Source organism: Serpula lacrymans (assembly GCF_000218685.1).
Source record: "Serpula lacrymans var. lacrymans S7.9 unplaced genomic scaffold SERLAscaffold_6, whole genome shotgun sequence".
Classification (NCBI taxonomy): Eukaryota; Fungi; Basidiomycota; class Agaricomycetes; order Boletales; family Serpulaceae; genus Serpula; species Serpula lacrymans.
The window spans coordinates 2,097,958-2,112,201 of NW_006763295.1; the positions used below are offsets into that span (position 1 = coordinate 2,097,958).

Here is a 14,244-nt window from a genome sequence, read left to right on the forward strand (position 1 = left end):
CACACTTAGGCTTCCATAGGATTCAAAAACACCTTGAACCACTTGCACTTGCAGCAAATATTACTCAGGCAACATATTGTCGACTTGACCAAGTCCTGATTACCTTTGGAATATTATTTTCCAAATTATCATCTATTTTGAACACTCCCAATGACCCAACTGATGTCCCACTCATGCGAGCAACACTGAAAAGCATCGAGAAATGCTGGGAGAAATCAGACCAAGACATATTCATTGCTGCAGTAATACTTAATCCTCTCTACAAGGCATCTCCATTCAGCTCCAGTGTTGAGTTCATGACAGCAGCAGGAGTCTGGGAGCTCTGTAGTCGGCTGTGGATGCGCTTTTACAAAGAAGAGGCCCCAATTCAGCTCTACCGTGAGCTTGTGAGTTATCTCAGTAACCAAGACCGGTATGAAAAGCTCCCAGATCACATTTGGCGTGAAACTGCATTAGCAGCTAGCGAAGTAAGTAAATTTACTTGTTGTAATACACTCAATTACCCTTTGACAGAACAAGTCTGTTGACCCAATGAGCATCTACATTGCAATGACCAACCTAGTCAACCCACTCCCAACACCTCTTGAATGTCTTGCAAGACATCTACTCACTGTCTCAGCCAACTCAGCCTCTTGCGAGAGACTTTTCAGTGCCTTTGGGCTTATCCTCACCCAGCTTCGCTCTTGAATGAGTATCAAATCAATGACTGATCTTGCTGAGCTCCAACTTCACCTACGTGATGAACATGTCCACTTGGGGATACTCAAACAAAAGCTGCGCAAATGCCAAATACTCTCAATGTCAACCAACGACTTCACTTTGGGTGAAGCTGAACCTGCTAGTAATCCAGGTCACCCGCCTGACAATTCAAACTCGGAGGCAGAAGCTCTACATAGTCCATCTTCTACATGCGGGAACTCAATGGACGACATAATCATAGGTTTGCATGGCTGTCTGGATGCAGATGAAGACCCAGAGGTTGTGACATTCGGACAAATACATGTATCAATCTCTCAGCTATTCAACTTCGAGGATACAGCTTGGATACAGGTAGAGGAGAGGTTTTCACTATGAGGTTTAAATGAGGAACTTGAGCTATATGACCTGGTTAGTCTGGATGCTCCTGGTGAGTTAGACGAGTCTTTGGACATGGACACTTTCAAGGAGTCTGTGCTGACTTCGGCACCATGATTTTTGGGATATAACTTATATATTTCATGTAATATAGATACACACTGTCTGTCTAAATATGCCCTCTTTGCTCTTTCAAAACCCTTGCCTCTGAATGCTCATTATTTTGAGCTGCAACTGTCGACACTGCTGCTCGAATGTCCTGCAGGGTGAGACCGGAGTTGCTCGGGATCTTTCGGTGCCATAGGCACCTTGGGCCTTGTCATCATTGTCTGGGGGTGCCCATGTGCCGAAGGCACTATAGTGCCAACAGCGGTACCCAAGGCCCTTCCACCACTGGGAGAGAGAGCAAGGGACGTTCAAATTTTCGAGTCATGTGATGTGTTTTATTTTTATTTTATTTTTGTATATCATCTCAACATCAAAGCACTAGGATATATCCCTCCTCTCTCGAAATAGAGGGTGGGTAGGAGACTGGGCCAAATGAGGCCTAAATGTTGTCGAGTTCATACTGGAACTCAACATGGGTCACACATTCAACTTCTGGTGTTGCATACAACAAGTATGACAGTACTAACATAAAGAGTTCAATGGACCCATACAGTTAAAAATTAGAGGCTAGAAAATAATGTTTTAAGTCTGCTTCGTGGAGTTGAAAGTATGACCTCAGCCTGTAGCTTGATGATAGTTCGGTGAGGGCATTTCACTATCCACCAAACTATCATTCGTCCTATCGTCCCGCAAGGTCTGGCTATGTTGCGGTACTGTCAGTTGTCCACAACTACTGATGATAAAGATTGATTATCTTTGTCCTCAAATCCAGGGATAGGTGCTGTTGGGAGACGACGCGTATCTAAAGCCAGATTTATCATAAAAGTTGAAGTCATCCCTCATCATTCTCAGAAGGCTGTAAATTCTCACCACGCCATTTGATGATAACTGTTCGGGACTAGCCGAACTGGCGATAATCGAGACGTCACTAAATGGGACGCGAGATTCCTGAATAACATCGGAATCTGGTACAGTGCGGTTATGAATTGCCGACGTTGCATGCAGTGGTGGCCGTTGTGGCTGAGAAGCCTGTGCAAGCTGACGTCCATGGTCTAAATGTTGATACGACCTGCGTGTACTCAAACCCGTGGTTGACATAGGATCAACCCTGATGATGCTGGTTTCGCTCGTGTCAAGAGGTGTAGGCTGCACTGAGACCATGGATGCTGGACCTGCGTTATGTCGAGGGTTGCTGTTTATCCTGTAAATATCATGATGCCGTATAAATATTTGCGCGGCTCTCCATCGACGGTAGAATATAACAGCAACAATAAGAGCAGCAACAGCGACGACGGCAGGTATCACGATTCCAACGGTGGGTCCAACACCAATTTTACTATAGGTCCCAAGAAAATTCAAATAAACGCCAACGATGGTTTGAATTTGCATACCTTGAGGTGCTGGCAGCGTCTACAGTGCTGTATGTTTGATAAGTTTTCACGGTACGATGTCACATGTCACACCACTTACCTTGGCTGGGAGCTTGGCTGTGGGTTTGGCTGTGAGTTTGGCTGAGGGTTTGACTGAGGGTTTGAGTTACTGGGCGCAATCAGATTATCAAAACCCACCAGTCAAAAATAAATATCTTCAAACACGTACCTAGACAACGTCAAGATTTCAGCATAGTCAATACCCAAATATTGACCGTTCTGCGCAGGGAGATTCGTAACTGTGAGTTGATGACTCCCTGATCCAAGATTATCAGCATGGTATAGCATGGTCTGCGGATAGTACATGAATGCAGTGGCATTGAATGTCTCAGCTTCTCCTCCGTCCAGTTGCACAGAATATGGTCCGTTTTGCGGTCCGACAGTGCCATATAGAGATATCGCATCGCCTACGCCGTGAGATCTGTTAAGTCAGGATAATAACTCTCAAGCGATGATATCTCACCCTACGAAATGAAATTAGACCAGTTACTCGCTGGGGAAAATGGCCACTGCTCACGGTGAAAGTGTAGGTAACACTGGCGCTATAAGTACTAGTGGAGCTGGAAACCATGTCAACTGGGAAAGAATACAAATTTTCTGAAAATAGCTCACTGGCCAGTGCCATTGTTGAAAAAATTGACGCTAGGTGGATTTCTATTCCATGCAGGAGCCTGATACTGGAAACTGGGGTCTGTATCTTGTACAGTTTGAGTTACCAACTGATCGCCCGCCCCTCCAACCTCCGACTGCCACACAATCTGTAAAAGTGGTAGAATGAATTTTCTGGATCAGTTACCAGAGAAGACTGGTGGACGAACCAAATCAATGCCTACGTATAGAGACCCTGTCCCCGTGTTTGTTAATGTAACAGTATGCATTCCCTGGGTAAGTTCACTCTTGTTAAAGAGTACTTGTTGAAAAAGATTGACGGCAGAATATCCGTCGATGTTGGCATAGCTTGCGCCATCCACAGTGACGGTATAGGTGCCATGGTTCGGTCGTTTGGCACCATATATCCAGAATGCAGTTCCGTTAAAAGACCACATTACAGCACCATTGGTGACATTGTTACTGGTGAATGTACCGAGATAATACCTGCAATATAAAATACGCCAACTTCAATGAAAATTGTTGCTTAACCAGACAATAAAAACATACGCGTCAGCCAGCGGGTCCGCAGAAGTGCCCGGTGCCCACGTATTGTCATACTTTATGAGGGGAACTTTGTCATCAATGAGAGTGGTGACAGAAGGCATAGGTGAAGGAAGAGTCTAGAAGAGCAAAAGACAGAACATTCATTAGATTATGTTATCTGGATTTATTAGTTGGCACACTAGTCGAAAGATGAGAAAATAATGTAACTGGCTATGTTAGCAGCGAACTATGTTCTCGAAAGAAGAAGAAAACACAAGAATATGTTTCATATATCATAGTTCGATGGGCAAGCCCTTCGCCTTGCTGACGAATAGTTACCTGACTGCGAGAACACAACACGTGTATCGCTTTTGGATAAAGGAAAATAATTTTAAATAAATACAGACTTTGGGAGCGTGTGGAGGCTGACTTCGTAGTTTGGTTTGGACAAAGGACAGTGGTACTGTTGAGAACAGGAAGTATGTCAATAGAAACGATGGCCAGCGAATTTCACAGCGACATGTGAGATGTGAGGAGGGAGGGGAGAGGATAGCGAGAACCTCTAGTCAGCTCTGTATAATAGATAACTCGCTATTGGCATTGAGCATAGCTTGTAAATCTGTCAACGACACGTGCGACTTACAATGCCTCCACTCACGGCGCAACGATCAAGCTTTCCGTGCTTGTTTAAGTCGCCATCCTTAGCGCCAGATAAACCAAATCAAGGGACAGTAGCGTGTATGATGTTCATCAGTTGGGTCTGTATAGGTATTGATATTGATATTGTGCCATTGTTGGAAAAGTGGAGCACCGACTTGTGAGGCCTGCGAACGGAGACCTGCGCTGATTGCAGAGTTAAAACTGAGTAGTGGGAAATCATGGTGACGATGCGGTACTAAGAGATCTAACGGAAAGAAAGAGCTGACCGAAATTAATTTCCACGATAACATAGCGCCACCGTCGTGTGCAAAAACGGCGATGCTATATTAATGAATTCAGCACGATCTGCCACTCCCAGTCTCTGAGAAGCGCTAAGGTCGACACTCAGATCTTTCTTATGACAATGTGGCAGCTTGCAATGCCGTAGCGTCTTACAGTGAGATCAAGAGGGGTAGAATGATATTAACAGTAACTATAAATCCAATAATCAAGACACCATGAGGTCGCAACGTCATGTACGAGAGCGAAAGTAAGCCATGCACGAAGAGAGAGCAAAATAGCGAGAAATCGTTTCATACCCAAAGCCGTACACGCGCATTGCTACAAAAAAGTTGAAAAAAATATGGAGACTGGGAAACAAAAAGGAACAGAAACCCGTAATGAATATAATCAGGGAAAAGTAAGGGGCAACATCGACACAAGAGGGAGGGGAGGGGAGAAAAAGGGAGAACGGATTCGACGAGTAAGAGATAAAAAGAGGATGTTATAGAACAAACGATATGTATGGGACCTCATGTACCTGAACCAATGTACCGGCTATAATGCGTACAAGAAATGTTATAAATGAGAGTATGTGGGTAAGCCATGATACTCTGCTGCTAATGTGTACCATTCATCGTCGAGAAGACGGGTGGCGGTCGTGGAGGGTTATCCCTCGGAGGTTTAACCCGGAACTCGCTAACGATGCAAACGTGGCTATAAAAAAAAATCAGCATCAGGTTAACGTCATTCAAGGCATGTACTTACTCAGAAGGGAAATGAGCGTTCGGGAACCCGACGACTTTCTCAAGATAACCTCTGTCGACTTCTCCCAAGACGGCGTTAACACCCAAATTTCCAGTTGAGTACCAGATGTAATCGATAACACCTTGGAAGCTGGGTGTGTAGTTCGTCAAGGTAAGCTCATCTGTGCCAGCGTATGCACTCTTCAGCCCGAGTCGATGTCTCAGTCCTTCAGATGTATATCTCCCATACATGTGCGACATGAAATCGGGGTGATCGTGCGGCACGCTTCCGTTCGCCAAGAACTCGTATACCCCGCTTTCGGGAATCGAGTTGTAGTCTCCACTTATAATCACTGGAATCTTCGTTCCGTCAGAATACGTTGGAGGCACCCGCGAAGGCTTGGATGAAGCACTGTCAAAGTCCGAGGACGATGATGATGTAGGAGGTAGGCGTGGCGGATATTTGGAAAAATCATTGGCAATTTTCTCGATCTCTTCGATCAGTAGCGCAGCTTGTACGAGTTTGACATCCCGATATGCAGGGTCCCAATGAAGATGTGCATTTGCGACGATGATGCGCGTTCCGCTCTCCTTATTCTCAAAGAGACCTATGACGGCGATGTGGTCTTTCCCAAGAACGCGGTTGAACATATCATCCGTTTTCTTGAAGTCCGGACGCTGCATCGCTACGGTACTGAACTCGATGAGATGCTTCTCTACTAATTGATACCTAATGAAAGGATTGAGTAGGGTTTTGACACAACAACGGCTAAGACTCACTTATCCGCCTTGTAAAAGATGGCACAGCCATCTACCTGCCGTCGGTCAGCATCACTCATGGTCTTGTACCGTGACTTTGGCCAGTACACCCCTTCGTAGTCATGTGCCTTCAAGTTCTTGATAAAGTAATCTTCGTATTGTGCGATGTCCACCTCCTGCAAGCACAAGAAGTCCGAATCGTAATTCACGATCTCGGTTAAAATGAGTTCCTTGCGGTAAGCCCAAGATAATGCCCAAGAAGGCGTGTATCCATACAATCGCTCCGTGGCGAACCTCTCGCAAAGAATGTTATAGCAGAGAACGCTGAAGGTTTCTGTGTTTGGATCTGATGCTAGCGTGTCTCTTTCTGCTTGACTAATGAGGTTTTTCCACTGCCGCTCTGGTGGAGGAACGGGCACGGGACATGAATCACGGAGGAAGGATATCAAAGCCGGAGTACCGTCTTTTTGTATGATGGCTTTGAGCGATGTATCTAGAGGATTCCCTTCCACTCCAAGAGTCTGTAGTTGGTGCAAGGTACCAAGCTCAGATGGTAACGTGCTGATGTGGTTGTCGAATACATAGAGTTCTTTGAGGTGTGTGAGCATACCAACCTCTGACGGGATAACGGTGAGGTTGTTTCCCGAGAGGTCTAGAAGCTCGAGGTGCCGCAACTTCGCAATCTCGGGAGGTACAGATGACAAGGCGTTGTGATTGAGATATAGGTTGATAAGGAAGGTGAATGAGAAAAGACCAGAATGTGAAGGAATGTTCTTGAGGTTAACCCCGCCCATATCCAAGGAATTCCAGCTATTCTGCGGTGGTTTACTCGCAGTAATCCTTGAAATTTCTGCTATCGGGGCGACAGTTGAGGATGGGTGATTTGCGACGTAAGCACTACCTGCACTTGGGGAAACTTCAGATGTACTTGTTGCAGCTGCCGGAACTGGGGATGCTCCGTCACTGCTCTTTGAAGCCGCATCATTGACGTCAGTACTTGCACTAGGGCTAGGCTTGATCAAATTGGGGTTTGTGATTGTGATTGCTGATTTAGTGACGGTGCGAGAAGCCATGGCACTGGCACGGGCACGGTGATGGGGAGAACGAGAAGAACGAACCATCTTGGAAGATTTATCAGACGTGTAGCCTATTTGTGTAATATGCAAACTAAGATACTCACCTCACACTTTAGCAACTGCTGCTGCCATTGAGGATTGATGATTTGGCTTGGTGCACTTCCGGGGGAGCCTTGGACCATGTGCTGGGTGTGCATGTGACCGTTGGGTGGGGATGGATAATGGGATAGGGAATTCTGGTGTTGGTGGTGAGGCATGGGTGGGTGGGCGAGGCCGTGAGGATGCCCCGGATGATGCATGGCAACAGAGCCATTTGTGTATAGAGCATAACCAGGGGATCCGGGGGGAGGGCCAATATTCTGAGAGCCTGGAGGACCTAGCACTGGGTGGTGCGAACGGGTCCAAACTGACTGTTCATGGTGATTTGCGAGTTTGTGAGCAATAGCCGGGGATTGCTGAGGGTAAAACATTGCATCTGGCTGCACTCTTGACTGTGCTGGCCAATGTACGAAACTCCTGAGCGAGAATGGGTCTGTGGAGTGTTGGGCCAATATAAGCGAGACCTAAGACAAGACAAAGACCTTGACAGAATATACAAAGGTTAAGACTTCAAGAAAGACAAGAATATAGCTGTACTTTTGCTTTCTTTTTGATGATACCCGTCCTTGTTGTCGTATCCGCTGTGGTCTGAACCGTTATCGACACAAAAGAGAAATTGGTAAAGCGCTGCAAAACGACGACGCAACACAGATCCCCGGTGCCACAATGACTAATGCGTCACAGATCTGTGACCCTATATTACATAATAATCAGATTTTCGTTATTTTCCTCTGTTTTGTCGGATCAGGCAATATGCTTGCGGCCATCTGCGACTCTATATGGCCCAAAGGCTGGCGGGCTCAGCACCGGTTTTCATTGCCAACGTACGATACCATCGGATTGTAATATAAAAGCTCTATCATACACGCCTCTATCTCTCTCACTTCCTCAAAATGGCCGTCTATCAAGCAACTGCATCTGCTCCAGTCAATATCGCCTGTATCAAGTGAGACATCAGGCATCAGCTTGTCTTGCATATCTTGATCTTTGATATAGGTATTGGGGAAAACGAGACACGAAGCTGATTCTCCCAACGAATTCATCGCTGTCTGTTACACTAGATCAAGATCATCTGCGCTCTACCACGACTTCTCGGGCCGACCCATCGTTCACCAAGGATAGACTCTGGCTCAATGGTACAGAGGATGAAATCAAAGCCGGTGGGCGTTTAGCCACCTGCATCTCAGAGATGAAACGCATGCGAAAGGAATATGAAGACCAGAACCCGAATGAGCCCAAGGTATGTCTTGAATACAGATTTATGCATATCCTTCTAGCTAACAGCGATAATGACAGCTATCGGATTTTTATGTCCACATTTGTTCACGCAATAACTTCCCCACCGCGGCAGGTCTTGCCTCTTCCGCTTCTGGATTCGCTGCTCTTGTTTCATCACTTGCTGCTCTCTACAAACTTCCTGCCTCTCCCTCCAAACTCTCTCTGATCGCCCGGCAAGGATCTGGCTCAGCGTGTCGTTCCTTGTTCGGCGGATTTGTCGCCTGGGAGCAGGGAACTTCCCCTGATGGATCGGATTCTTTCGCAGTTGAAGTCGCACCTCGTGAACACTGGCCCGATATCCACGCCCTCATTTGTGTTGTCTCCGACGACAAGAAAGGCACATCATCCACCTCTGGGATGCAGCGTACCGTCGAGACATCTGCCCTCCTTCAGCACCGTATCAAACACGTCGTCCCGGAGCGTATGCGCGCAATCTCCGAAGCCATCAAGGCTCGCGACTTTGACGCATTCGCTCGCATTACAATGCAAGACTCGAACCAGTTCCACGCTGTCGCACTCGATACTGAGCCTCCAATCTTCTACATGAATGACGTCAGCCGTGCAATTATTGCACTCGTCGTTGAGTACAATCGTGTATCCGTCGAGGCAGGTGGCAAGCTCAAAGCCGCTTACACCTATGACGCCGGTCCCAATGCAGTCATCTATGCACCGAAGGAGAATTTGCGCGAGATCGTAGAAATGATTGTTAAATACTTCCCACAAGCGGATCCATTCAAGGATCCATTCGGTCTATTCGGCGCTGCAGGCGTGACAGAAGGAGGGGTGATACCTGGGTTCAACACGGCTGTGGCCAAGCAGTTTGAAGTAGGAGCTGTCAAAAACCTGATCCATACCCGTGTCGGAGATGGTCCTAGAGTGCTGGGCGCGGAAGAGGCGTTGTTGGGTGCAGAAGGGTTCCCGAAATCTATTTCATGATCTCGCTATGGTACATGCATAGTAACTTTGTTGGTGTTGTGCTTATCTGGGTCTCTTGCTTTTATACATTTGATAAATAAAAACTAATGTTAGTGCCTGCTGAACAGACAAACAACCTTGTATGCGCCAGCTCAGCGAGAAACCTGTATGCTGAGATTGCTGTATAGACTGTCGCTGAGTTTCAAACTGAAGCTAAGTAGACTTCGCCGCAATGGACCTCAGCTCATTTCTTGAAGTCCATCCTGAAATCGACAGCATCATCGAGCATTGCCGGGACGTTTGGGTGTTACTGCTGACAAGCTTTACAGTTATCATTCGTATTTATTTGACATCCAAGACGATCGCAAGTCTGCACAACATCATGGTAAGGTTCTTTAGGGGAGTATTGATGAACGCTAGCAAACCTCACTCTCCCTCCAGGAGAAGGAAACACAGCAGACAGAACTTATTGAGAAGGAGGACGTGTGTGTTCACAGCACACCAAAAACACTGGGAACTGTTATAAGCTTACCTCCAGAGCTGTGGCTAGAGATATTCCACCATGCGACTTTCCGTCCTCATTCTAGAGATATCACACCATCAGACCCATTCCAGCCCCAGCCCCTCCCGCACAATGCAATGAGCTTAAACACAGTGGCGGCGTCCATGCAGACGAAGAGCACCATTGTACAAGTGTGTCGCTTATGGAGAGCCATTGCCACCGAGCTACTCTACGAGCACATCACCGTCTATAGCCCTTGGCGAGCCCGCAAAATCCTTACTGCCATGGCGCTGAGTCGTTGCTCGGACCCCATCCCAGACGCGAGTGGCGAGGCTCGCAAAAGTTTCAATCTACTATTCGTCCCCGGCTCACACGGACAGTGGGCACGTCGTATCGATATATGCGCGCATACTCGATTTACGACTCGGAGTTACATTCGTTACATCATGGATATCTTCCATATCCTGCGCCACTGTCCACAATTACGCGCACTGAGCATGTCCTTTCGCTTTGGCGTTCCGGAAGAATTTCAGACCGCCGTCTCACAGTTGTACGGGCAGTCGCTCATAGGGCTTGCCTGGGATGGGCTAACTATACAAAATCCCTGTAGCAGCCACGCTTTCGTGCAATCTTTTCAAGCACTGCGTGTGCTTGACATTCGCTCTATCTCGACGCTTATGCTGGATGATAATCACATTACTCACGTGTTACCTTGCGTACGTGAGCTCCTCGTGTCGAGCGAAATATCAAGCCTCGAGTTCGCTGGAGCTCTTGAGCTCCCTGCGCTCCGTCGTGTGGTGTTCACGCGGAGGGAGAAACTCCGCGAGGACTCGTACATTCATGCGCTAGAATCATTCTTACGCTTGCATGGGTCTCGTATCGTTGATCTCGAGGTCGACTTGCCGCCATGCCATTACAATCTCCCTATTTTTCGTGTATCTCATTTCCTCAGGCCAGAGGGATGTCCTAACCTTGAACAGCTTGTATTTCATTCCATCGAGCCTGCAGTGGTAGACATTCCAACACCACATCAGGCGCTCCGCCGCATTGGCCTGCGAGGCGTCAAGATTGAGCGGCTTTATGATAGTGCAGATTCGAATTTGTATGGCGTAAAAGCACACATGAAGTCATTCAACCATACTCTTTTCCCCCGCCTCGAAATCGTCCGCACCGTTGGATTCCTAGTTGCTAGCTCTGTGGACGAGCTTGCAATTGACGTGTTTATTGCATGGACAGAGTATTTTGAAAAAGAAGGGATTGACCTTCAAGATGGCGAAGGAGTGGTGTGGCTATATGCAGAACCAGACCCCTATAGTAAGGGTCCTCGCTATATGCGTGAATAGCATCACAATGATTGTCTTTCAAATCTCAGGTGCACGGTTGAATGCTTTTCATATTGTTGGTGATGAATATAATATACAATGTCTATGACACGATTTAACTCGAATGCGGTGATAGTTATGTAGAACAGGTAATGGGGGAGTTAGTAAGAGGCAAAACCGGACTCGGTGGCACATCAGACCAGGATGAGTTACCACTCGAATTCGCTACAAATATGTCAGCATATACGTGATGCTGGTGTTAATATAAAATACATACCCTGTGCACTTAGCGAACAAGTAATCTTTGCCATTTATATGGATCATCCCGTCCTTCAAGATGCACTTCCATTTATTTTTTACTCGTGCAACCTAAGTTTTATTAATCAAGAATCCATGCGATCCATCAACGGAGAAACAAACCTTATCGTAGGTGCAGAAAACAATATCACTTTCACCCACTCCAGCTTCATCCGCTTCCTCTTCGCCTTCGGTATCGGAGTCATCAAGGTCACTATTAATGGCTTCAGAATCGTCCGGTTGCGTTGATTTGGAAGATTGAGGTGGTTGAGGAAGCGACGGATGAGAAGCCCGAGGTGCATACGACTGACTTGGGGGAGGGGAAGGAGATTCGGATTCTGAGGATGATGCTCCGTCGACCTGTGGTATTCGTTGTGCTGGTGACTGCGCTTGTGTCTGAGCAGGCTGCTGAGCTTGTGCAGCAGGAGCACTTGCAGGAGTAGACGCAGGAGGGAGGTAAGTCCGAGTCAAAGGCGGTCCTGGTGGTCGGCCTCCAGGGGGACCAGGCGGAAAGGACAAAACGCTGGTTTGCCCACCAGTGTAAGGCGGCTTGAGCCCGTTTATTTGAGGACCAGGAAGCGGTGGTAAAGCATACGAAGGCATTCCAGCAGGTCCCGCGAGAACGTAACGGGTATCGACAGGTTCCGACTTTATATGAGGTTGCTGAGGAGGAGGCACCATTGCTTGTTGGGGAGCATAAGGGTTGTGAGGAGGTGGATAGTGAGGGTGTTGCTGCATCATATGCATGGGATGCGGCGGATACCCGTGATGCTGCTGCACAGGTGGCGGTGGTGGTGGTGGCTCGAATTCCGCTACATGGGAGGCAATGACTTTGCTCTCCCATTTCTAAAAGGCGGCACCAGAACAGCATAAAAGTATTGACGACTATAATTTGAGAAATAGTGGAAAATCAATGTACTTACGTGCTGTAATTCGGCGAGGACATCTTCACCAACGCCATATTCATCGAATTCGGGCTTAATGGCAGCAATAACTTCGTCTATAACGGCGCGGTAAATTGTGGGCTCAAGAATATCTTCGTTACTCAAGTGGGCTACTACAGACACAGTCGGGTGAGCAGCTCACCACAATCTTATTCGACATCGCGTCAGTGCGCCGGGGACGTTTCGCGCAGCGAGCGCACGGTAATCCAACGTGGGAGGAATAGAGAAGCAAGGGTTTTATACTAAGTTAACTAACGGGAAAGGCTTACGATTTCGAACTCAGCTCTGCTCTCAGTCCACATTCCCACGCACAGACCACGTCTCTGTGGCTGTCGTCTACAGTGAAGCTTCTGAAAGGATAAGTGGAGCTTTCATTATATCCCAGTCACAGCTCTGTGTCTGCAATGTGGAACCTTGCATGCACTTAATTTCAAGATGAAAACGTATGTCTTCTTTTAATTTAAGCAACAGCGCTTAACCTGAGCTCCACTGTACAGCATAGCATGCTCAGCATATTTCACCTTGTTCAGATGAACACGGCCCTCTACACGTTGTCAGACCAACATCGGACGAAAAGCCCATCTGTTCTTTTCTTTCCTTCGCATATCACAATGACTCCAATGACGTTGATGGGTATGCAACAAACCATAAAGCCTACGGATTCACCCTCTGAACGATCGTTATACCCTGTACCTCTTACATTGTCTGTCTGACTCTACCTCAAGAAATTCACTGTCACTGCTAGGTCCAGACCTTGCGAATAACGTTCGTAATCAGTGGGCTCTCACCGCAAAACATGTCATTGACTTTATCGTAGCTGATAGATCATGCAGTTATTCAACTCGCATCACGATTCTGATACCCATACTGCCAACGGTCCACCTCCACAGCGTATATCCAGTATTTTCCGTGGCCGTTCGAGATCTCCTCCGCGTGATGGACTTGACATTACCGGCACGAATGGCTACAATTCCTATACCAACTTTTTTCGACGTCCCTCCCCTACCAGGAGTTCAGGTACATCGACCGTTGACAGTCGAATTGATAAGGAACCAACTATCATGGCTGCGCGCAAAAAGGTTGCAGATGCAGAAAGCGCAGAGAAGGCAGCTGATAGGGCTCTGCTAGAGGCCAGGACTGCAGCCAAGGCCGCAAAAGAGCATGTGAAGCTGTTGGAGCGTGAAGTCTTAGAGGAGTAAGTCATATGTTTGCGTTGATGCTATATATGCTGATCAGTGATGTAGTGCAAGGCGTGCAAAGGCAAAACAAGCAGAAGCGAAAAATGTGAGCAAGAGCGCCCGTAGTCTTGGAAGACACGGGTGATTATCCCAGGTCTGCCAGTGATGTCCAGCCCTTTTTTTCGCTGCGGTACACTATACCCTGTGGTACGTTAACCCGTTTGTCAACGATCATTGTATATCTACGTTGTAACTATAGCCTGAGCTTACTGCTGAGAATCAGTGATAGTGTGTCAGTCGTTGTCTTTACTGTAGTTCAATAAAACATAGTTTACGTTTGACATCGAAAGTGATGTTGTTGGCGCTAATGCTGACCTTCTCTTACCGTGATTCTTATTCCTGGATGATGTCCTCTATTATAGATCTAGACACGCATGTCAGAGATAGGTCAACAACACAACTTG

At 47.1% G+C, this 14,244-nt stretch overlaps 7 protein-coding genes across 7 annotated transcripts; 4 read left to right on the plus strand and 3 right to left on the minus strand.

The window, feature by feature from the left end:
• Nucleotides 1-680: 680 nt before the first annotated feature.
• SERLADRAFT_466398 (uncharacterized protein) lies at nucleotides 681-1,272 on the plus strand (the record flags this gene model as incomplete). The annotated part of the gene is made up of 3 exons (XM_007317845.1): nucleotides 681-940; nucleotides 965-1,050; nucleotides 1,087-1,272. 3 exons carry the CDS (start codon nucleotides 688-690, stop codon nucleotides 1,189-1,191), a joined length of 444 nt encoding a protein of 147 aa, XP_007317907.1.
• A 482-nt stretch (nucleotides 1,273-1,754) lies between these two features.
• On the minus strand, nucleotides 1,755-2,323 carry SERLADRAFT_388239 (uncharacterized protein; the record flags this gene model as incomplete). The annotated part of the gene is made up of 2 exons (XM_007317846.1): nucleotides 1,755-1,984; nucleotides 2,053-2,323. The coding sequence occupies 2 exons, from the start codon at nucleotides 2,278-2,280 to the stop codon at nucleotides 1,913-1,915; spliced, it is 300 nt and encodes a 99-aa protein (XP_007317908.1).
• A 1,969-nt stretch (nucleotides 2,324-4,292) lies between these two features.
• On the minus strand, nucleotides 4,293-4,696 carry SERLADRAFT_466403 (uncharacterized protein; the record flags this gene model as incomplete). Its single annotated transcript, XM_007317847.1, has 3 exons — nucleotides 4,293-4,337; nucleotides 4,390-4,506; nucleotides 4,562-4,696. The coding sequence occupies 2 exons, from the start codon at nucleotides 4,694-4,696 to the stop codon at nucleotides 4,468-4,470; spliced, it is 174 nt and encodes a 57-aa protein (XP_007317909.1).
• Nucleotides 4,697-4,843: 147 nt separating this feature from the next.
• SERLADRAFT_361263 (uncharacterized protein) lies at nucleotides 4,844-7,427 on the minus strand (the record flags this gene model as incomplete). Its single annotated transcript, XM_007317848.1, has 4 exons — nucleotides 4,844-5,381; nucleotides 5,433-6,140; nucleotides 6,191-7,290; nucleotides 7,350-7,427. The coding sequence occupies 4 exons, from the start codon at nucleotides 7,425-7,427 to the stop codon at nucleotides 5,285-5,287; spliced, it is 1,983 nt and encodes a 660-aa protein (XP_007317910.1).
• A 676-nt stretch (nucleotides 7,428-8,103) lies between these two features.
• On the plus strand, nucleotides 8,104-9,666 carry SERLADRAFT_466408 (uncharacterized protein; the record flags this gene model as incomplete). Its single annotated transcript, XM_007317849.1, has 3 exons — nucleotides 8,104-8,290; nucleotides 8,341-8,584; nucleotides 8,641-9,666. The coding sequence occupies 3 exons, from the start codon at nucleotides 8,238-8,240 to the stop codon at nucleotides 9,556-9,558; spliced, it is 1,215 nt and encodes a 404-aa protein (XP_007317911.1).
• A 103-nt stretch (nucleotides 9,667-9,769) lies between these two features.
• On the plus strand, nucleotides 9,770-11,499 carry SERLADRAFT_415218 (uncharacterized protein; the record flags this gene model as incomplete). Its single annotated transcript, XM_007317850.1, has 2 exons — nucleotides 9,770-9,922; nucleotides 9,979-11,499. The coding sequence occupies 2 exons, from the start codon at nucleotides 9,770-9,772 to the stop codon at nucleotides 11,380-11,382; spliced, it is 1,557 nt and encodes a 518-aa protein (XP_007317912.1).
• Nucleotides 11,500-12,962: 1,463 nt separating this feature from the next.
• SERLADRAFT_466411 (uncharacterized protein) lies at nucleotides 12,963-14,124 on the plus strand (the record flags this gene model as incomplete). The annotated part of the gene is made up of 4 exons (XM_007317851.1): nucleotides 12,963-13,045; nucleotides 13,100-13,367; nucleotides 13,420-13,797; nucleotides 13,847-14,124. 2 exons carry the CDS (start codon nucleotides 13,430-13,432, stop codon nucleotides 13,923-13,925), a joined length of 447 nt encoding a protein of 148 aa, XP_007317913.1.
• Between the last annotated feature and the right edge of the window lie 120 nt (nucleotides 14,125-14,244).